The sequence below is a fragment of the Babylonia areolata genome, chromosome 23, assembly GCF_041734735.1.
Source record: "Babylonia areolata isolate BAREFJ2019XMU chromosome 23, ASM4173473v1, whole genome shotgun sequence".
Classification (NCBI taxonomy): Eukaryota; Metazoa; Mollusca; class Gastropoda; order Neogastropoda; family Buccinidae; genus Babylonia; species Babylonia areolata.
Window position 1 is genome coordinate 38603052 of NC_134898.1, and position 24183 is coordinate 38627234.

Here is a 24183-nt window from a genome sequence, read left to right on the forward strand (position 1 = left end):
TTGTGTGTTTCGGGTTTCCTTGTCAATACGTTTTTAACCTGTCTTTATAATAATTACCTGATATATACATAGTTATAAAGACAAATGGGAATATAGTCTGGCTTATTGATTTCGAATCCTAAATCATCACCTATTGTGGAAACATTTTGAATAATTCACCAAGCCAACCAACCCCTATCGGGCGCAATAGCGAGCATTGGACCTTCGATTTTGAAGGTCCTGGGTTCGAATGCGGCAGCGTCTGGTGGGAAAGAGTAAAAAGGAGAAAGTGGAGTGTGTGCTGGGGAGGGGGGGGGGAGACAGAGAGAGAGGGGGGGGGCAGAGAAAGAGAGGAGAGACAGAGAGAAGGAGTTCAGAGGTCTTCAGACTACTTTGGTCATTGGAGAGAGATTGGGAAGGAAGGGGGAGGGAGAGAGAAGGAAACAGAGACAGACAGACAGAGAGAGAGACAGAGAGTCAGGGACAGAGAGAATGAGACAGAAAGAGAAAAGATACAAACTTTAGATGGTATACTTTACTGTCCTTTAGCCCATATAACCACAGATATTGCACACAAACGGGAAATTTATACAAGATGGACAAATCGGACACATTTTGAACAAAACCGACAATCGCAAAAGTGTATGTCGCACCTGTGTACACAAACTGAATTTATGGAGAGAGGGGGTGGGGGGAGAGAGAGAGAGTGAAACAGACACACAGACAGACACAGACACAGGCAGACATACACAGAGAAAGATGGGAGAGGGACACACAGAGAGAGAGAGCTGTCGACAGAGAGACAGACAAAGACTCGGGCAGAGAGACAAGGTAAAACGTCCAACAGCATCCATTTCGTAGTCCATCAAAATTTCCGACGCTTTCAAAACTTTGGATTTCAGTCAGTTGCCCATTCTCAGTGCTGCCGAGAAAATGGCCCAGCAGCAGAAAACGTCACTGCCAAAGGCCTCTCTGACAGCCAGCGTTCTCAGCCGTCTCTCGCCCCCCTAGTCAGTAACAAACTCTCTGGAACTCTCAAACAAACCAGCCGGCCTCGCTAGCTCTCAGAAAAGAAAAGAAGAAAAAAAAAAAAACCAGGAAGGCCCACTCCACGTTAACAGCGCAGCGCCAGACTCCACCAACCGTGCAGTCAGTGGAACTCTGAAAATGACTGACGCTTGGAGCAACAGCAGACAACAAGCAAGCAGGCAACAGCAGTTGAGCAGTAAGCAGTCTGCAACAGGAGAGAGACAGGCCGCGGAGTTGTTAGAGAGAACTCTCGTGCAGAAGAGGGCTGTCAGAAGGAGTGATTGACAGCTCCTCGGGAGCTGGGGGCGTGGCCGGCGGACAGGGTGTTGGCACGGAGGGGCTGGCATAGACCAAATGTGCCCCATTCCCCAAATACTTGCCCAAAGTGCTTGGGAGCCCGAGGCCCGAGGCAGTACAACGTGTTTGGAGAGTTTGATTCCCAGTACCGTTACTGACAAACTGTGCTGGGCAAAAACTTCTCAATTTGAGAGCCGCTGGAACGCCAACTGTTCGTCACGGTGAGGAAGACCGGCCGGCCCTGGAAACAAGGGAAAAGAGAGAGCTGACTGAAAAAGAAAGAAAGGCTGCCAGAGAGAGAGACAGAGACAGAACATCAAGTGAAAGAGTTACCTGTCTGCCGATCGCTGTGACACTCTTCCAACTCTTCTCTTTTTTTTTTCTTCTTTTTTTTCTAAAACTTGAGGACGGTCCCTCTTTCTCTTACCCCCCCATCCCCCGCACCCCCCACACAGCACCCAACGTGGTGCAAGTGTCCGTCAGTCAAACCAGTATCGGTGGCGAATCCCCCCGCCCTTGTGTCTATCGCTGCTACCTGAGGAAGGTTTGAAGGAGTGTCAAGGACCTGACAACTCCATCATCTCTTCACCAACAAGGTCTCTCTTGTTGCACTGTGACTGTACCACCAAGAGACTGAACCTTCTCTCCAAGATGAGCTGCGCAGAACTGATATACCATCACCCGTCCGGCTTTCCTTACCACCACCACAGCTACCACAACAGCCAACGCTCCATCGCCGATGTCTACTGCAGCAGCTACAACAACTCCACCGCCGTCTCACTGGGCACTGGTGACAACAACAGCGTCGGCAGCAGTGGCGTCGGCGTCGGCGTCGGCGCGGTGTGCAATGCTGAGTACAATGTCCAGGTAAGTGACGTGAATCGTGGTGAGAATGACGTCAGTGAATGACTGACTGAGCGGGTGACAGACACTGACTAAGGCTTGCCACCGTGCCGGGCGCGTGCACAGCACGTGCAACTGACCAGACGCGGTTATTGATCTGTGTGTGGGTGTTTTTTGTTTCTTGTTTTTTGGGGGTTTTTTGTTTGTTTGTTTGTTTGTTTTTCTTTAAGGTTGTTTGTTTTTCCTCCTTTACGATCAGTCTTCACTCCTCTCTGAAGGTCTCTTCTCAAAGGTACGTCAGTCAATTTCACGTTGTTGTAACTTGAACTGATGTCAGTTTTCACATTTCTTGTAACTTACACTGATGTCAGTTTTCACATTTCTTGTAATTTACGCTGATGCCAGTTTCTCATTCTTTGTAACTTAAACTGCCAATCGTGTCAATCGATCCGCCCAGTCTCAGAACATTACAAAAATATCGTTTGTTATATGCCTTTGATTTTAAACTAAGAAATCAAAATCAGTGATGTTAAGAAGAAAACGTCAGTTTGCCGCGTACATTATCTTAATAAACTGATCGAAAATTATAACACCCTAAAGCCTCAACACCTGACAGTTTACAGTCGAAGAACACGATAGGTTTCAGAGTTAGAAGTTTGTTCTTCGTTCGTAAACAGCATAATGATTGAAACTATATCTGTGATGTTCCTTCATAACAAACTGCCAGTTGTGAGTCGCGTACTGATGTCCGCTTTTGTTACCAACGTGCGGAGTTTCTATAATGATTGTCCAATGCTTAGTGTGATTCTGTTCGGTGAAGTTCTGTGTAAACTCTGTCAAGATCAGTGATAGTTTATAAGATAATATCAACAGGTTTCTATTATGTGTGTTGGTTTCAATGATCGTATCATAACGTGTGCGATCTCTGTTTGTCCGTCTGTCTGTCTGTCTGTCTGTCAGTGATAGTTTATAAGATAATATCAACAGGTTTCTATTATGTGTGTTGGTTTCAATGATCGTATCATAACGTGTGCGATCTCTGTCTGTCTGTCTGTCTGTCTGTCTGTCTCTCTCTCTCTCTCTCTTAATTCCTCCTTTCTCCCTCTCTCAGTCTCTTTCTCGCTTTTCAACTGTCTCTCTGTCCCTCCCTTCCTCTGTCTCTGACCCCCACCCCCACCCCCTCTCCCACCTCTCTCTTTCTCTCTGCGTCTCTCTTTCTCTTCTGTCTGTCTCTCCGTTTAACTGTCGGTCTGAGTGTCTATCCGTCTGTCTGCTGTCCGTCTGTTCGTCTGTCTGTCTGTCTGTATAAAAGATTCCACGGTTACTATTTTATTATGTATTTTATTTTATTATGTATACACATGTATGTTAAAATGTATGTATGCAGTGTGTGTGTGTGTGTGTGTGTGTGTGTGTGTGGTCACATTTTGGTGTGTGTATGTAACATAGATATAATGTTTTATGTTAACAAAAGCGTTTTTGTAAAGCACCTAGAGCAGATTTCTGGATAGTGTGCTATATAAGTATCCATTATTATTATTATTATTATTATTGAGAGCTTGTCTTCTCATTGCATTGCATTACGCACGTTACGGATCATTTGGATTCCTCGTATTGCTTGCAAAAAGCACACAGATAAATCAGTCGAACTTGATTACGTTCTCGAGAAGGTGTGATGAATTCTCTCAGCGCAGTATCATAAAGATGAATAATTAGCTTCAGTTTTGACTGCAGCTCTGCGCTCAGCATAAAGATGAATGACATAGCAAAACGTGTGTGTGTGTGTGTGTGTGCGTGTGCGTGTGCTTATGTTTCTGTGTATGTGTTTGTTTCTGTGACTTTATATATTGTCACTAAAAACCCTAAAATGATTCATGTGTTTGATTGTGTAATGAACTATATATATATATATATATATATCAACATAATCACTTACATCTGTTATTGTTTATGTTCACATTTTTCCCATCTATTCTGAATGTCATAATGAATTTATATATATACATAATAAAACGGTGGTCAACCCAAGAAAGTCCGGGGGAAAAAAAAAAAAGCTTCAGTGTGAATTCAGAGAACACGTTCAGCCAGATTGTGATGCATTTAACAGAGATGTCAACGGCACACTTTTTTTTCTTTTTTTTTAAAAATTGCATCGCCTGGGGCAGCCCCCTCCACGGTTAGCATTGTTGGGTACAAAAAAAAAGAACAAAGTAAAAACAAAACAAAAAAGAATAGAATGAAGGCGAGTGTCATGAAAAAATATGTCAGGACTAAAAATGTTTTGGGCAAAAACTAAAGTTAAAAAAAAAAAACCCAAATACTGTTATTGTTAGTTTTTGTTGTTGTTGTTGTTGTTTAGTCTAACTAAGAAAGGAATACAAAGGATTGTTTGAACTAAAGAAATGGTGATTTGCCTGTGGACTGCCGACGCTGGAACTGTGACGGACGAACCCGGGTGTGGCCGTGTATGGGGGAATCTAAATGAGCGGCGTGGGAGTAATGCCACTGAAACGGTGCAGATGATGGGGCAGAAAAAAAAAAAAGAAAAAAAAAGAAATGGTGATTTGATAGGAGCAGGACAATCAAAGATGAACGATGGTCCGACCGCTTTCTTAGTGTCTTTAATTTGTTTGGCAATGACACACATGAAAATGAAATTACAGATGGTGACAATGAAACTGCATAATTAGTTATGAGGCTGATCATACAATGCTGTTGTTTTTGTTTTTTTTTGGGGGGGGGGTTGTCAGCCCAACTCGAAAACTGAAATCATTGTGGTCATTCGTAGATTAAAGATGGGAAGAGGTGTAACCCAGAAAACGTGGCTGGTGAAATGTTGCTAAACATAGACCACACAGTAATTGTACCTTTTTGGGTGTGTGGGGGGGATGGGGGTGTGTGGGGGGGGGGGGGCTGAGGGGTGGCGGGGGGTTTAAATCAAAACTGTAAAAAGAGCAACTGACACACCACATCATTTTCCATGCGTCTCACTGACAAGTATAATTAGTAAAGTATGTACGTGTATACAGGTAAAGACTGGATTGGCTGGAGTATACAAAAAAAATAATGATTTTTTTTTTTTTTTTTTTCAAGATATTAAAAAAAAAATCTGAAATATACAATGTCTTCCTTTGGGAGAGTTGAAGGACAAACACGATTCAGATCTGGAAGAAGCCTATTTTGAACACATTTTTTACACTGAATGTACGTGTTCATGAAATAAATGTTAAAAGTTTGTAAGTTATGTGCAGCATTGAGTTGTTCTTAAAACGTTTTCGACCCAGTTAACATGAACATGTTATGGTCTGCATTACGAACGACAAGGGTGTGAGTGGAAAGACGCACAAAGCTTTGAAAGATAAGTAATTACTGGTTTGTTGCTGTACACGAACACGATGAGTGTTTTTTACACACGGATGATGATTTTAGTGACCCGAACGAGTTAAACAAGGTTGCGTGCCAAGTCCTTTTACATTTTCCCTCTTTGTTAACAAACTGGTTAGAGAAATACCATTGTCAGAAAGGCGTGACGTAAAAGAATAATCCCTGGCACTGTGGAATCTTTTTTTTTTTTCTGCTTCTTTTTTTTCTTTCTTTCTTTTTTTTTTTTTTTTTTTTTTTTTTTTTTTTTTTTTTTGCACAATGGAATATATTTCATATTTTTTTTATTATTCCTGTTTGGTTGATGACGGGCTCCATTCCAACACATCCCACAATGTGACAACTAAATTCGATAGACACCACATTCTGTGGGAAATCATTATACATGAAAAAATATAACATATAAAAATAGACCCGGTTCTGAAGTATGATGTTTGGAAGATACCATACATATTGAAGAAAACTTGCACATTTGTAATGAAAACAATTCTATGCGCTCCATCACATTCTCCAAATAATGTCGTACATGGGGAAAACAGGTTCATAAGCCTTTATTTGTTACAACTGCCCTAAGATAATAAAACACGGGATTAAACTCACGAGACGTCTGATACTGGTATCAAGGCGGAATAGGCAAGCATATGAAACCAATGCTGCTAATATAGCACTCTAGTGACGAAGAAAACCGGGTTACAAAAGAACACTTTAACAGTACTTTTCTTAAAAATACTTTTTTGGTTTGTTTTGCTGTCAGGCTGTTGATTTAGTGGAGGAGATATTTTTTTTTATGTATCTAAAGAAATGATGCACACAACTCACAAGGTTTTGATATAATATTTTTTTAATGTTCATAATGTTTATGAACACGTACATACAGTGTAAAAATGAGTTCCCTTTTACGCAGTCCATTGAAGTAATTTTCTTTATAATTATGCGCTTACATTTATCAGTTTTAAATATTCATCTTTTGATTCCACCATCAGTCTATCCTCTTTCTCCATGAAACGTGCCATTCAACTTCCCCTCCTCTCCCACCTTTTAAACAACAACAACAATAATAATAATAATAATAATAATATATTGTACTCTTAAGGCACAAACTCCCCATTTGATGGTCTCTAAGAGCCTCACATGAGATCATACATATACAATAGTGTATACCACACACGAGCACATGAGGACATAGAAGTGGAAAAAACATCTATATACACCAATACAATACATACTACAAATTGCAGATAATTATGAGTAATCACAGGAAAAAGGCACTATACTTTAATTAACAAAAATGTCTGCAATCATCAACATATGTGACGGGACACAAAACAAATTCCCTCCCCCTAAAGAACGCAAGACCTGTTCATGCTGAGCAAATATTGACGTAAAATGACTGGAAAATCCGGCACGTAGTAAATAAGATACCGGTGGCGTTTTTCTTTCAGATATACATCTGGACCAGAATAGTAGGTATACATAACACCAGTATGAACTTAAAGACTCATGAGCGAGTCAATGTAATTTCGTCAAAGGTTGTGAGGCTTTATGAATCGAGAAACACTGGTACATGACAGGACGTCCAGGCTGAAATTTATGTCTAATCTGTGAAGTTACGGAAGGTGGAGTACGATTCTGTTCTATTTCAGGAGGTAGAAGGAAAAACTTCTCTTTTTTTTCTTTCTTTTTTTCTCAAGACTCAGGACTCAAGACCAGTTTATTGTCAACAATACAGGAACACAAATCCGCTGTCCGATATATGCCAACATTTGAATAGAATTTAGATAAACTAAAGCAAAGAAAGTTACAAGTAAGTTACGAAAGTATGGGTATTAAAATATAATCCATCTCTCTCTCTCTCTCTCTCTCTCTCTCTCTCTCTCACACACACACACACACACACACACACACACACACACACACACACACACACACACACACACACACACACGCACGCACGAACGCACGCACACACATATACGCGAGAAAGAGAGAGAGAGAGAGAGAGAGAGAGAGAAAAAAGAAGAAAAAAAAAGGAAAGAAATTCAACCAGCGGAACGCCTCTCGAAAAATGGTGTAATCTGATCAACTGTCACTCACAACAGCGCTCACACTTTTTTTCCCTTTCCCACTCTCTCCAGCAACATCTCCCACCCCCATCTCTTTCCCTGTCTCTGCCTCGATACAACACTCCCCATATCGTTCCTGCCGACAACTCTCTCTCTCTCTCTCTCTCTCTCTCTCTCTGAGATCGGAAGAAGAATAGGCCATGCCTAAAATCTTAATAATCCTCGGATGAAAAACGTTCCGAGTTCTTAGTTCTCTCTCTCTCTCTCTCTCTCTCTCTCTCTCTCTCTCTCTCTCTCTCTCTCTCTCTCTCTCTCTCTCATCGGAAGAAGAACAGTCCGTGCCTAAAATCTAAATAATCCTCGAATGAAATAGGTTTTGAGTTCTCTCTCTCTCTCTCTCTCTCTCTCTCTGTCCTCCAAACCGTCAGTCCGCGATGTCAACTACTTCCCCACAGCGGCTAGTAGAACAGTATCATTCATTTGTTATGTTTTTTTTGTTGTTGTTTTTTTCGGGGGGGGGGGGGGGGGGGTTGTTGTTGTTGTCGTTTTTTACATCAAATCAAACTTTTCCTTAATCAGTTTTGATAGGTTTTAATAATGATAATAATAATAATGGATACTTATATAGCACACTATCTAGAAATCTGCTCTAGGTGCTTTACAAAAACGCTTTGTTAACATAAAACATTACATCTATGTTACATACACACACCAAAATGTGACTACACACACACACACACACACACACACACACACACACACACACACACACACACACACACACACACACAAGGTTTTAAACAAGACACACAAGATAAGATGAAATGAAAAACGCATCCTCATCAGCAACGGTGCAGTTGGCAAGTTTTGATATGCACTCAAATTGCAGTAATCTCCCCTGGGGAGAGCAGCCTGATTTTCACCCAGATGAATCTGTTTTGACAAAAAGTAGCATCGTATCGTATTGCTGTTGTTTTTTGTCGCGACAAATTCTTCTGTTTGAAAGTCAGGATACTCTCCTTGGGGGAAATTACTGCAATTTGAGTGCATTATCAAAACTTGCAACCTGTATTGTTGCTGATAAAAGGGACGTATGTGTTATTTCTACGTATGTTTGTAACTTGAAGTTCTAGAAAAGCTATAAATAAAAGATTAATCATTTCTTTAAAAATAAAATAATGTGTGTGTGTGTGTGTGTGTGTGTGTGTGTGTGTGTGTGTGTGTGTGTAAGTATTTGATTTTAAAGACGCTGTTATCGATCAACATTCGTTTCACACAAGATGCCGCAGAATGTGAACAATCTTTAACCCGAACGCTATTGCAATCAATTGATATGTGCACTTGTCGTAAGTTGGACTGGTGATTAGTAATATGTTTACCACCTTCCATTGTCTGCCAGTTCATTGTAAACTGCATGATAAATCATAGACCAAGGCATCACATTTTGACTGACCAAAAGGAAGAGAAACCAACGGAACGGGAATGTCACAGTGATATCTTAATAATGACTACAACAACAGCAAACCATGATTTTTAGCGATCATAATGACCATCATCATCATCATAATGGTAATCACAAAAATCATAATGCCAATAACGATGACTTCAGTTGATAAAACACAACGTGTATAGTTGACTGACTTAATGCGAAGCTGTGCTAGTTTTTGTCATTATTATTATTATTATTATCATCATCATCATCACTATTATTGTTATTATTATTATCATTATTATTATTATTGATGATGATGTTGTTTTCCTCGTCGTTATCATATTATCATCGTCGTCGCCGTCGTCCGTTGCTGCTGATTTCGTAGTCGCTGATGTTTCTAATGTATTTTCCAGGTTGTTGTTGTTGTTGTTGATATTTTTTCATATCTTGAATTTGGTATGCGTCTGTCCTATGATGATTATGCTTGTACTCTCACGCGCACGCACGCACACACACACACACACACACACACACACACACACACGCACACACACACACAAGAAACCTCTTCTTCTTCTTCTTCTTCTTCTTCTGCGTTCGTGGGCTGCAACTCCCACGTTCACTCGTATGCACACGAGTGGGCTTTTACGTGTATGACCGTTTTTACCCCGCCATGTAGGCAGCCATACTCCGCTTTCGGGGGATGTGCATGCTGGGTGTGTTCTTGTTTCCATAACCCACCGAACGCTGACATGGATTACAGGATCTTTAACGTGCGTATCTGATCTTCTGCTTGCATATACACACGAAGGGAGTTCAGGCACTAGCAGGTCTGCACATGTGTTGACCTGGGAGATCGTAAAAATCTCCACCCTTTACCCACCAGGCGCCGTCACCGTGATTCGAACCCGGGACCCTCAGGTTGAAAGTCCAACGCTTTAACCACTCGGCTATTGCGCCCGTCACACAAGAAACCAATATTCGTTTGATCAGTAACAGCTCTTGCTCTTCCTTGCTGGCAAGCTCGCAATCGACCTCTGCCTCATTCTTTGTTTGAGGCGGTCAGACTGAGTGATGGCTTTGTACATGGTTCTTGGTGAACTCTTCTTCAACATAAACTTCTCTCGATATCAGATCTTCCTAGATGTAGGCCGCTTGCTGTCGTTGTTGCGCTTATAGACGGACATCCTGGTAACGCAGCAGCAGCAGCAGCAGCAACAACAACAACAACTAGAGGTGAGATGAATTAGCGCGAAAGAGAGTCAGTCGCAGACACAGATACAGAACAAACAAAATCACGGAGACTCAGTGCAAGACAGAGACTGACTAGAGATGGAGGGACGGAGATATATTCAGAGAGAGAGAGAGAGAAAAGAAGAGACAGACAGACAGACAGAAAGACAGAGAAAGGGAGACAGGTAGAGACAGAGACGGAGAAAGAGAGAGAAAGAGACATATTGATATTGGCGGAGAGGCAGACGCAGAGAGAGAGACAGAGAAAGAAAGACAGACAGACAGACAGAGAGACAGGCAGACAGAGAGGGAAACACAGAGAGACAGACAGACAGATAGAGGCAGAGATAGAGAGGCAGAGAGAGAGAAGCACAGAGAGAGAGAGAGAGATAACCTGGCCGTCTTTTGTTTTCGTTGCTAGGTCTGATTGTCTTGTCAGTGTGTTGTTATGATACAGCATCGTCAGCATCCCTGAGACATGGCTGCCATTCTTGCCCTCCTCCTGACCTCCCACCCATACACCCACCCACCCCACGTTCCCCCCACCCCCACCCCTCCACTCCTCACCCTCTCGCACCTTACCATTTCCCCTCTCCTCTTCCTACTCCCTAGAGTTCGCCCCCCTCCCCACACACGCACACGCATTATTATCTACCGAACCACATCCCTACATTGCCGCACGCTCGAGCGCGCGCGCGCGCGCGCACACACACACACACACACACACACATACACACACACACACACACACACACACACACTCGCGCACGCGCGCGCGCTCCCTGCTCTGCATTCCCCCTCCCCGTTCCACCACTATCACCACCATCCAACCTTTTATTCTTCTCTTTTGTTCTTGATTTGGGTAGTTTCTACGTGAAAGGATTTCTTACAATTTTCAAGCAAAGACTTAAAGATATCTCCATTCAAGAATGGTCTGGTACTATTAGTGATATAGACAGATATTCATGCCACAGATCATTTAAAGTTATATTTGAAAAAAGAAAAATAGATCACAAATGCTGCTGAATATTGCATCAGAGTGGCGTTGTCTCAGGCCAGATTTGATGTGCCTCCTTTAAATAATAATGTTAATTGGTACACTCAAAATGATGTTTTAAAGCATTGTCCTTTGTGCCAAGGTGAACGAGAAGACGAATACCATTTAATGTTTGTTCTGTTTAATAAAATTATATTGATTTACGGACAAAATTTCTTCAAGACTGTTTGAATATGTCTCTTTGTACACTTCTTCGATCAAACAATAAGCAGAGAAATTGTCAAGTATCAAAATTCATTTTCCATGCAATCAAAAGGAGAAACCATCTACTCGGACTTAATTAAGTAAAACTTAATATCAGGTACATGAACAGTATGAAATTATGTGATGCTATCCAACTGTAATAATATCCCTTCCCATACCCACCCCCAGTCCCCTGGTTTTGAATTGTGGTCCATGGCCAAAGTTCATTAATTAAAGTATTTTCGTTCGTTCGTTCGTCCGTTCTCTATCTATCTATCTATCTATCTATCTATCTCTCCTCATGCACACACGCATATGCTGTACCTATACATATATACACGTACCCATACACACACTCTTTCTCTCTCTCTCTCTCTCTCTCTCTCTCTCTCTCTCTCCCTCTCTCTCTAAATGACGTCAGTTGGTTTGCAGGTGTCGGCAGAAGACCCGTCTACAAGAGGAGACAACCACAGCACGATGCTTCACTCACTCGCGCGACAAACATCCTCCTCCTCCTCTTCCTCCTCCTCATCCACCTCCTCCCTTCTGCAGCATCATCCTGCCCCCTCCAACTTCCTCTCACCCCCCTCTTCCTCCACTTCCGCTTCACCCCCACCACTACCACCACCACCACCATCGTCAGGGTTGTCGCCTCTTCCTCCTCCTCCTCCCCTTCCTCTTCAGCGGCCTCTGACGCCGCCACCACTACCAGCAGTCCAGCCTGGTTTGGGTCGCCTGGAGGGATCCAGTCTAGCAACGTCTTCTTCAGCCGCAGGCATCGCTGGTCGAGGTTCGTCATCGCAGCAGCAGCAGGGTCTGTTAGGGGGACTGTCTTCGTCTTGTCGTGGTGGTGGTGGGGGAGGGTCTCAGCCCCTCCTTTCCCACCACCCCTCTCCACCATCTTCCCACCACCACAGCGCCGCTATCATCTCGTCCTCTTGCTCGTCATCGTCGTCGTCGTCGTCGTCATCATTATCGACGACGTCTCCACTGCTGACGTCGTCGTCCTCGCCTTCATTTAGTTTTTTTCCCGCAGCCTCCTCCTCCACCTCCTCCACCTCCTCCTCCTCCTCCTCCTTCCCCTCATCGTCCTTCTCTTCTTCTGCGTCCCCCTCTTCAGCCTTCACGCCCAGAAGCCACCAGATTCATGGTACTTCCGATCTCTTCGCCCCTCCACCACCCCCTGCCCCCTCCTCCATCTTCCTCCCTCCTACGCCCTTGTCGTCGTCGTCGTCGCTGTCGCCGGCGTCGTCGTCTTACTCGTCATCGCTGAAGAGAGGTTCGTCCGACGCGGAGGAGATGGACGAGGTGCCGGTGCCCCGGAAGACGCGCTACGTGACGTCAAACTGCGTCATGCTGACGTATCACGAGAGGGATGCGTCACTGGAGGTGGACGAGCATTTCTCGCGGGCGCTTAGCAGTCCTGGGTCGTCATCGTCGTCGTCCCCGTCGTCGTCGTTGTCGTTGTCGTCGTCGTCCTCCTGTGGGTACCCCGGGTCCAGAGGGACAGCGTCTCGACATTCTGGCACATGTAGGTGTTGAAACCTTGTTCGTTGAATTGTTGTTCATGTTGTTGTTGTTGTTGTTGCTCTTACTGTTCTTGCTGTTGCTTCTGTCCACCAATATTTTGCTGTTCTTGAATGGTTATGTTGCTCTATTCAACAACGCATCCACCTTCATCACCCCCTCCCTCCTCCCACAACCCGTCTTCTCTCTCTCTCTCTCTCTCTCTCTCTCTCTCTGTCTCCCTATGAGTCTGTCTGTCTGTATATGTCTGTCTCCGTCTCTGTCTCTCGTTCGCTTGTTCGATGTCTTTCTCTTACATTTATTTTATATATCAATAAGCAAACAAGTAAATACATTAAAATAATGTGATATAAAATATTGTATTATTAGATCGCAAATGTAAGGGGAAAATGCATGATCACATCGATTCTTCACGGAAATTTAATTTCTATTTCTCTAATCGTTAGCCTTTTTGTATCTTTCATCTTTATTGTAATTTAAATGTGATTATTTATCTATCTATCTATCTATCTGTTTATCTGCCTATCTGATTATCTGTTTATTTATTTATTTTTATTCATTTGTTTATTTCGTTTATTTATTTTATTATTCATTTTTTTTTTTCGGGTCACAACGTGTTTCACTGTGTGGATGAAATTCGGACTGCTGTCCCCGCCAGGACCAGGAACTGAAATAGCATCGTTGTCATCCGCTATCTTGCCACCCATTTCTTCTTCTTTTTTTTTTCTTCTCTTCTGCCTGCATGCATGAAGAGTTGTGTGAATTTCGGACGGCTCTCGCTTCTCTCCACTATCTCCCCCACCCAAAGACATCCAAGAATAAGAAGAAGAAGAATGGTATTTATATATAGCGCTGAATCTTGTGCAGAGACAAATCAAAGCGCGTTCGATTCGCACCATTCGTTCACACGCATGCGTATCTCTAAAACTGGAGAAACTGAAGACAAGGGAGAGGCAGGGAAGGGAGGCTATTTTGGGAAGAGGTGGGTTTTAAGAACGTAATTCTTATCTGATTACAGTCACACACACAGAGCAGCAAGGAGCGAGGGGGACGGGGAGGGGAGTGGGGTGGGGGGGCAGAAATCAATCCTCTCACTAAGTTACAAAACGACACCCCCCCACCTCCATCCCCCCTCCCCCCCCCCCCCCCCCGCCACACACACACACACACACACACACACACCTTCGTCATCCATTCCTTCCACGCGCAACACCTATGCATAAAAACTCCCTTTCAAACAAAGACACAAGTCAAGCTCTCAAATCTTGGCCACGCGATCGGTTCAGTATCACAAGGGTTGCGGCCCCCCCTTCAGGGACGATCTTCTAAGAAAGGAAAACAAAAACAGTGCCATCAAACGACCCACACCCACTCACGTCTGCATGCTCGCTTGAGTTCTGTCTGCTTCGACGGCTCACTCGTCAGTTGAGCTGCAGAGGTAATTAAGCAATTATCTTTCTCTTTGATGAGCTGGCACCATTGCGTCTGTTCTATATAGCCAGTTCTGAAGAAACGGCTGCGGTTGTTGGTGGGTCTTTCCTTGAAGTCCGAATGTGTGGTGGTGATGATCGTGCTATCGATTTAGCCAGGTGGTTTAGTTTATTCCCTGCAGTTGTCGAGCAATCATTATCGGGAAGATTTTTATGTTGATTTTATACACCAGTGTCTGTGTCTTGCTGGTTTGGTCGTGTGTGCGTGTGTGTGTGTTTTTTTTGTTGTTGTTTTGTTGTTGTTGTTGTTTTTGTTTGTTTTTTTCATTTTCCGTTTTATTTTTTAGGTTTTTTATGTGTTTATTGATTCATTTACTTCGTGGGTTATTTAATTGTGTGAATTAGTACATTTTCCCTCACTGGTTTTATTTATTTATTCAGTTATTCAGTCCACACATGTGATTTGACAAACGCTTCATATATTCGCGCTAGGCATTTTCCCAACTCCCTCTTTTATTCTGTTTGTGCATTCTCCCCCACCCCCCTGCCCCCCAGCCACCCCCTTCCCCCAACCCCTTTTTTTCAATTTGTCTGTGCATTTTTCCAGCTCACTCATTTGTTCATGTGTTCAGAATGTGAATAGTCCTAGCTCTTTCATCATTTATGCAGTCTGGGTGCTTTCTCCTTACACCCCCTTTTTATTATCAGTTATTCCGTGTGCATTTTCCTACATCCCGCGTTCCTCTTTTAATTTATTCAATTTACACGGTTTACGTATGTCTTTTTTCTTCTTCGTTCACTTATTGCATTTTCTCCCCTCCTCGGAACCTCGTGTTCTAATTTCTGAATATGCATATTTTCCTATCCTCTCTCATTTATTAATTCATTTCGTTCATCCCTCTTTTTATTCTGTGTGTGCGTTTTCATCAAAAATGTGCCTTTCCTGCACAAGTAAGGCACATTTTTCCAAGCATAACTTTTGGCAGATTTTCGCCAGCATTCTTGTTGATGGACGAAAGGGGGAGGGGGGGATAGGAGGGGGCGCGGGTTGTGGGTGGGTGTAAATGGGAGGATGGTGGGGAGGATACATAGATACCATTTACCGTTTTACTGAATGGCCGTGTTTTGTAAAGTTAGAGAAGAGCGAGAGATTTCAGATGATTCATTCATCTAAGGCCATAGCCCCATATGAACAGGGGGCGATAACAGATTAACATGCGTCACTACAACTATGTAAACAGAATAAGCATAACAAGATGGCAAAACAATAATATTAGGATACTAGTGTTTCTCTCAGCTGAAGTGCTGAAGTTAGAGAAGAGCGAGCGAGCGAGAGAGAGAGAGAGAGAGAGAAACACACACACACACACACACACACACACACACACACACATATATATATATATATATATATATATATATATATATATATATATATATATATACTAATAAATGGATACAGGTACAGTTATATGCAACATGTATTTCATACCATTGCGTTAAGGCTATAAAAACAATTTTTTTAATTAATTGGGCGCGGGGGTTACCCATCGGAATCAGTGGGGTTACCGACGATTTTATTTTTAATGTTAAAATAATTATCAAAAGATAATTACACTCAGTCGAACAAAACTCTGATTTCGCACGCAACAGACGCACACGCAGAAGGGACACATAAACTGGAGAGGAATTGAAATAGAGATGCCAATCATTTCTGTTGCTGATTGTCAAAACTCTTCACGGACGAGTCCACAGATCACAGACGGACGAGTCCAAAGTTCCCCGACGAGTCTACTAGGGAAGAAACTACACTCATACCAGATTTGACCCTACTTATAGTTTTCTTCGAAAAGGAAAAATCAAATTTAATCCAAACTCCAGTTAACTTCCTTTACACCTGGGCCACTGAGCTTAAATCACCATTCGGCCTCATGCGAAATTCAGCCCCAGGTGTATTTAAAAAAGAAAAACAAAAAGTAATAAACAAAGAAATATCAGAGTGTTTCCCAACATACCTGACAATTACTGTTATCATCATCATCATCAACAACAACACCAGAATTTTCACCATCACTGACCCCCATCATCAACATCAACGTGAATGAAAAGTTTGTTTGTTTTCAAATAATAATTTATATAATAATAAAAAGTGATAATTACCATTATCATCATCATCGATGTGGATGTCGTCTTCGTCTTCATCTACGGGGGGGGGGGGGGGGGGGGGGGTCAGTGGACGTGATTTGATTTTTTTTTTTTTTTTTTTTTTTTTGGTGGTGTGGGGGGGGGGGGGAGTTACTTTGCGGCGGCCATAAGAGCACCGAGTTCCCCGGTCAATCCTTTGATCTGACCAATCCACAGAGTCAATGTTGACCGTGCGCTGCATTGGTCAGTGAGAAGGGAGGGGGAGTGGGGGGTGGGTCAGGGGGGTGGATGGCGTTGGAGGCTATCGAGTCGTGTTGGTTTCGTGTGGTTCGGGGATAAACTGAACAGTTAAGTCGCGTGTGTGGTTTTTTGTGTGTGTGTGTCAGTGTGTGTGTGTGTGTGTGTGTGTGTGTGTGTGTGTGTACGGGACAGTTTCGTTTATTCTGTTTTCCCAAAAACTTTTTTTTACGGTCGTTCATTAACTATATATTTCAGTCAGCAGTCTGTTAGATGCATACCCCGATCGCCTCTCTCTACTCTGCTTCTCAGATCTGTTTGTGTGTACGTCTCTCTGTCTCGTTCTCTGTCTCTGTGTTACACACATACACACAGGTGAATACATACACACATTAACACACACATAGACACACGCCCGCGTGCATACCCACGCTTAAATAGTATCGCCTATTTTTTTTCTTATTTCCGACAAAACCCAGGCCTAATTAAACTCCGTAATTTTTTTTCTGTCTTTTACCCCTAGCTTCACCACCATCCACCTGCACACACCCCTCCTACCATCAACCTATCCCCCAACCATGTCCCTCCACTTCTTTCTCTCTCTCCCCGCTCCCGCTTCTCCATCCCCCTCCCCTCCTCTCTCCCTCTCCCTCTCTCTCTTTGTCTCTATGTCTGTCTGTCTCCCCCTCTCTCTCTCTCTCTCTCTCTCTCTCTCTCTCTCTCACTTGGCAGATTTGAAGAATAAGCAATATCTAAATTTTTAATCCCTCCCCTCCACCCTCTAAAAAAAGAGTTCTCATTTGACTTGAATCCTCTCTCTGTCTGTCTGTCTGTCTGTCTCTCTCTCTCTCTCTGACTTGAACTGAACTGCACACACACACACACACACACACACACACACACACACACACACACACACACACACACACACACAAAATGTTGACAATCGTACGGCGTCCTTTTCGATTCTCGAAAAAAAAACCCACACCGACCGACTGTACTGTGGCCGTGCCCCCCCCCCCACCACCACCCACCACCACCACCACCCCACCCCCTACCACCTCCAAACTCTTCCCCCCCCTCCACACACACACACACACTGTGTCCACCTCTTCAAGCCGCTTAACAAGCAGAACGAGGAGCTAGGCCCCGTGCACAGTCCACTTGGCGCCCGGACAGAGGAGTGACAGGGAACGTGCTAAAATCACGTCCTCTCAGCCACCACTGACCGGCTGCCTTGCTGGGGAGGGGATCAAACCCCAGACCCTTTGACTTTTCTCGCCCACCCAGGTTACTGGGCAGACGGTGGTGGTGGTGGTGGTGGTGGCCTCTCCCTTCTTGCCGCCCTAACCGCCAACCATCTCCCCCCCCCCCTCCTGCCCCCCTTTCACCTCCGAGCACAACCTCACTACCACCACCTCCCCCACCTCCTCTTCCCACGCCCATCTCTGAAAGAGTGAGCCCGGAACAAACAGACACTGTGGTGTTGGCCTCTTGTTGTCTCCTCCCCCTCTGTCTTTTCTCTCTCTCATCTTTCTTCTGTGTCTCTGTCTGTCTGCCTCTCTCTCTCTGTCTCTCTCTCTCTCTGTCTGTCTGTACCTATCTCTCTCTCTCTCATATATATATATATATATATATATATATATACCTATCTATCTTTCTATCTATCTCTTACTTCTCTCTCTTACTTATTCAATGCGTTAACATCAATGAGCTGTAGAAGAGAGTTGAAAGACAGACAGACAGAGAGACACAGACAGACAAGACAAGGCAGGGACAAGACAAGACAAAGTCTTTATTAAGTCCGAGAGACAGACAGGTGCACACCAAACTGACGATCAAACAAAAGTTTAAAGACAATTCATGTTATTTCATGATGACGAGTGTTAAAATGAAGCTGTGTTCTTCATACTTGGAAAAAAAAAAAAGAGGGGAAAATTAGAATTAAATAAACACCACTTCCGCTGGATGCATCCAAGGAATCGATGGACAGACTTGAGTCTTCCTTTTTGCTTTTTCGCTTTTTCAAAACAATGTCTTGTGTATCCGCTCCCGTTGAATAAAATCTAAAAAGGGATGTGGTGGGGCGAAGAGGGTTTGTGGGGATGTTAGTCGAAGACACAGTGCATGTGATCTGTTATATTCCTGTAACGCTTGTGCCTGCCTCATTTTTAGCTCGGGTGATTCTGCCATTATTATTATTATTTCAGTATCATTGCCGTTGTTGTCGTCGTCTTTGTTGATACTGTTATTGTTGTTGTGGATGATGATGATGTGGTATTAGACCGGAATGAGGACGAGTATCTATTTCTTCCATGCATGTTTATGTGTGCGTGTGTGTGTGTATATGCGTGCGTGTGTGTTCCTGTGTGCTTTGTGCGTAGTTGTGTGTGTATATGCGTGCGTGTGTGTTCCTGTGTGCTTTGTTTCTGACGTGTTTGTGTAAAGCGCTTTGAGAGGTTTGAAAGCGCTTTACAAATTATTGTACTGTTGGACCTAGCATGTAGAAGTTAATGGAAGAACAAAGCTTCCTTCTTTAGAACAACCAATCTCTCACACTGTTATAGGGTATAATCCACGAAACATTTCGTGTGATAGTTGGTGAAGATGACTCCACAGTTCCATTTAGTGTAACACCACGTAGGGTAGAAATACACGCGAATTTCTCTTTGTGTGATAGTAAACACGCGACTTTTCCTTTCGTGTGATATTCGAATCATAAGTTATTATTATTATTATTGATATTATTATTATTATTATCATTACTATTATCATTGTTGTTGATGTTACTATTAGTATATACACTAGGGAAATACAATTGATTCTTGAAGTAAATGGAAACTGACCAACACTCCTACAACTGTACCTCTTGCTTCCTTGCAGCCGACTCTCCCCCCATGTCCCAGAGGAACTTTCCTCCCTCCTTCTGGGACGCCACCCACCACCTCCGCCAGCGCCACTACAACGCTGCCGCTGCAGCCGCCGCCGCAGCCGCCAACTACAACTACAACTACAGCTACAACTACAACCACAACTACCACCAGACAACCGCCTTCGGGTCCCCGCACGCTCCGTCCTCTTCCAGCCAAACGGCAGCAGGAGGGGGATTCTTCCCAGCAGCCACAGCCGCTGCGGGGTCTGCCCACGATCCCCTCTACCCCCTCTCCTCCTCCTTTCTGTCCGGGTCCCTGGGAATGGCCCCTGCCCTCCACCCGTCCTTCCCCTCCCTGCACAAAGACCCCTGGACCGGCTTCCCGTTCTCTTCCTCGGGGTCCAAAACCCCTACCGCCGCTGCTGCCACCGCGGCGGCGGCCTTCAACTCGTACTACCGCTACCCGAGGTCCGGAACATACCCCGACCCACACGCAGCCTTTCCGTCCAGCTACGCAGCGCCCTCGGCAGCCGACGGAGGCTCTGGGAGATTCTCTGCGGCGTCCGGCTGCTACGGTTCGTTGCTGTTGCCTTCTTCCACCATGTCGTCGTCGTCATCATCGATTCGAGGTTCGTCGGGTCCCGGTTTCATGCCTCCGTCGGCCACCATCACGTCTGCTCAGATCGCTGGGGATCTGGCCGGAGCCCGGATGACGTCTCAAGAGGGAGAGCACCCCCGCGGCGGCGGCGTTTTCGCCGGAAGCGGAAGTCTTGTAGGTGAGTGTTGTTGGGATTGTTAAATGTGCATTAAACCAAACAAAAACAAAACAAAAATCTACAAAAACAACAAAAACTATATATATATATATATAATGTATCTTTTCTTTTTTTGAAGAGAGATTTATAGACATACATGTGGGGGTGGGGATGATTATTCTATTTATAATGGATGTAGAATTCAGGATGTTATGTTCATATATTTGAAACATGTTTATTGATTCTTTGTTGTCAGGGTTGTTAGATTTTGTAACGAATGTGTAATACAGTGTGATAATGTTCATATGTGTGAAATATGGTTATTTCCATCACCCGGTTATCGGTCATGAAGATTATCAAAGATACCTGTGGAAGTCACTGTCAAGTAGTAAAAGCTTTCTAAAGTTAGCGCGGTCAGACTAGATTCCAACAGTGAACGACACCTAATCAGCTCCAGGAAAGATGACGCTTGGAAATTCACTTTTCTTGGTAATTTTATAAACGGCGTCAGTTGTGTGAATGCGCACGATGCAAGCATACGCTGGTTCGACAAGCAACGCTTTGTGGTTTTCCAGCTCCGTGTTTAGTTCAGCTGATTTGTGTGTTTAACTGCACCTGGAACAGTCCGTCTTATCTTACCTTATGAGACATGGAAGGAGTGACAGACGACAGATTAGCGAATAAACAGTCATACAGACAATATCATCCACGCTTGTGTGTGGTATGATAGTGTGTGCACGCGCACTTGTGTGTGTATAAATCGAAATGTAGTAAATTTTGGTACACTCTCCAACACTGAATATTCCCACATTTTAAACTCGCGTCCAAAATCACACTACGGAACTAGCCAGGTGTTTGACAGATAAGTCAGTGGAGACAATACTGCTTTTATGCTTAATGATGATGATAATAGTAATAATAATAATAATAATGATAATAATACGAAGGAGAAGCAGCAGCAGAATACGAGGAAGGAGAAGGAGGAAAGTAGCACAAGCATCTGTATAATTTCAGTTTCAGCTTCAAAGGGACGTGAAAGCGTACAGACTGATAGATATAAGCTACACAGCTTAAAAAAAAAAAGGAAAGAAAGAAAGAAAATGAAGCAGATGCCTGACATTCGCATAAACCCAAACAGTTGATCAAGCCTTGAGAGCCAGTCTTTTTTCTTTTTTTTTTCTTTTTGTAAAACATTAAGTAACATAAAATGGGTTAAAATCTGTAGGCAAAATAAATAAATAATCAACTGTAATGCAGTAAAATGAAACTTACGTAGAAAGCAAATGATTGTAAAAAAAAAATAATAATAATAAAATAAAGAAAGAAAGAAATAAGAAATTACAATTGTGTGTATAGATGCTGCTGCATGTAGCTTAATCTTATCATTCGCGCCAGGTTGCACTCTGTGCTTTTATGCCAGAAGGTGAGCCAAACTTAACAGAACACGGACTCTCACTCATTTCTGGGACATGGGGAAGACAGCTGTATTGCCAAATTGTATTGCGGTATTACTTTTTTGTCACAGTAGACTTTTGTGGTCTGCTCACCCCAGGGAAATTGCGTATCTACACAGTGTAGCGTCACCCACGTTTGTTTGTTTTTTGTTGGGTTTTTTGTTTGTTTGTTTTAATAGTTAAATCGGTGACTGATCAGAATATTTAAAAGCAGCTATATTTTCTATTTAAAAGAATTATTATTATTATCGTCATCATCAATTATCATTATTATAGTAGTAGTAGTAGTAGTAGTAGCAAAGTCAATACAGTGTGTTTTGCTGTATTCAGGTAACAGATCCTTTTTTTTCTAACAACGATCGAAAACCAAGAAAGATACAAGTAAAGAAACATCACTAAGGTAGAAGAGTGAGGGATGTGCTTTTCGTCGAGTTGATTTACTCTTTATGATTATTTTGGGGACTACTCCAAGGTGTTCTCATTGCCATAGAATTCTTCGGGATTTTGTTGCTGTTGTCATTGTTGTCATTTGTTCGCTTGTTTCTTTTGTTTCATACTGATTTGCTTTTGTCTTTGGGCGCATGGTGATGTCTTGTCTTGTCATCAGGTTACTCTGTTCGTGATATCTTTCACGTCTACGATTATTGAAGAAAAAAAAAGTCCTGTAATCATAATCAGTGTTTGTATACTGTATGTCGTAATATTTTATTGTTCGTGTGTATGTGCGTGTGTGTGTGTGTGTTTACACAAAGTGAGTCCATGTAATAAGCCTTTTTCCGTTCTCTGTGTGTGCGTGTGTGTGTGTGTGTGTGTGTGTGTGTGTGTGTGTGTGTGTGTGTGAATAGAATAAAATAGAATAGATTTTATTGTCATGAAACCGTAAGGTTTATAAGACACAAGTGCAATGGTAAATGAATGTGTGTATGTGTGTGTGTTTGTTGTTGTTGTTGTCTTCAGTTTAACGTCTTTCCACTTGAAGTGATATTAGACGAAGTGTGTGTTTGTGTGTGTGTGTGTGTGTGTGTGTGTGTGTGTGTGTGTGTGTGTGTGTCGTTGTTGTTGTTGGTGGTGGTTTGTTGGTTTGGTAGTTTTTTTGTTGTTGTTTGTTGTGGGTTTTTTTGGGGTTTTTTTTCGGGGACTGTTTCTCTGTCAGCCCGTGTCTTGTCAGCTGTCTTGATTGTTACTACTTCCAGTGTGATCGTGTTACCAACGCCTCACAGATGCTGCTTATGATTCGGTCCGTCAGGCCTGTTTTTTCCTCCCACCATGGCAGGGAGAGTGAACAGGGAACGCCGTGACTGACACCAGTCTCTTGTCAGCCCAGCGGAGCCACCGAGGCAGAAAAAGCCGGCGGACGTCAACAAGTGCTACATATAAATGCCACCGTCAGGCCCAATCACATGTCCCGCCTCTCTTGTTGCAGGCCTAGACAGCTCCGCTCACGAGGCCGGCAAGGAGTTCCATTGGTACTGACAAGCAGGTCGCTGGCGAGGCTTCCCCCCTCCTCTCGCACCGAGAAGCTGCCGCCCCGACCTGTATTGGTTCTGACAATTAGGCCAGCGCTAGTCACCCCTCGTGGAAGGCTGCTCCGCGACGCCCATTGGGTCTGACAGGCCAAGGCAGACCACTCTGGCTCTGCCAGACACAAAAGGGAGGCTATTTCGCCGTGCACCCCCAACTATAGTCAGTCTCTCGACCCCGTTTTGAGACTTGACAAACGAGTCGGCCCTTGCCAAGGAGATTGATGACCTCCCTCACCATCCTCCCCCCTGCCCACCCACCCCTCGCCCCCTCCCTCCTCCACTTCCCTAGTTATGGCGCACGTGCAGCAGAGTGTGCACGGACATGTGCAGTTGGAAGCAGTCCAGAGGTGCTGGAACATGAAAATAACCTTTCTGTTTTCCAACATACTTGTGCATCGCAAACGCAATAATCCCCACCCCCACCCTCCGCCTTTTCTCTCTTCTTTTTTTTTATCATAATCCAGATTTCAAACATTTGTGAGATGAATCATTGATGCATTTTCATGAATTATTCGATTAAAGTTTTGTTTTGTTTGTTTGTTTGTTTATATTGATATCCATCTCCAATCTCTCCCAACTGTCCTCCACTACCCACCTCTCTCCACACTCTAGTCAGTTTATCGTCCAGCCCCACTCACCCTCACCCCCAATCTATGGTATGATAATGACCCATCATATACCTTTTAGCTGAATGAGGGAACGGGTTTGTTTTTTTTACACTATTGACATGTAAAGTTCAGAAG

At 43.5% G+C, this 24183-nt stretch overlaps 1 protein-coding gene across 1 annotated transcript; it reads left to right on the top strand.

Annotated features, from left to right (window-relative positions):
• Positions 1-1266: 1266 nt before the first annotated feature.
• On the top strand, positions 1267-23887 carry LOC143298030 (uncharacterized). Its single transcript, XM_076610691.1, has 4 exons — positions 1267-2172; positions 11930-13028; positions 19720-20484; positions 23341-23887. Exons 1-4 carry the CDS (start codon positions 1957-1959, stop codon positions 23388-23390), a joined length of 2130 nt encoding a protein of 709 aa, XP_076466806.1. The 5' UTR covers positions 1267-1956; the 3' UTR covers positions 23391-23887.
• Positions 23888-24183: the final 296 nt, after the last annotated feature.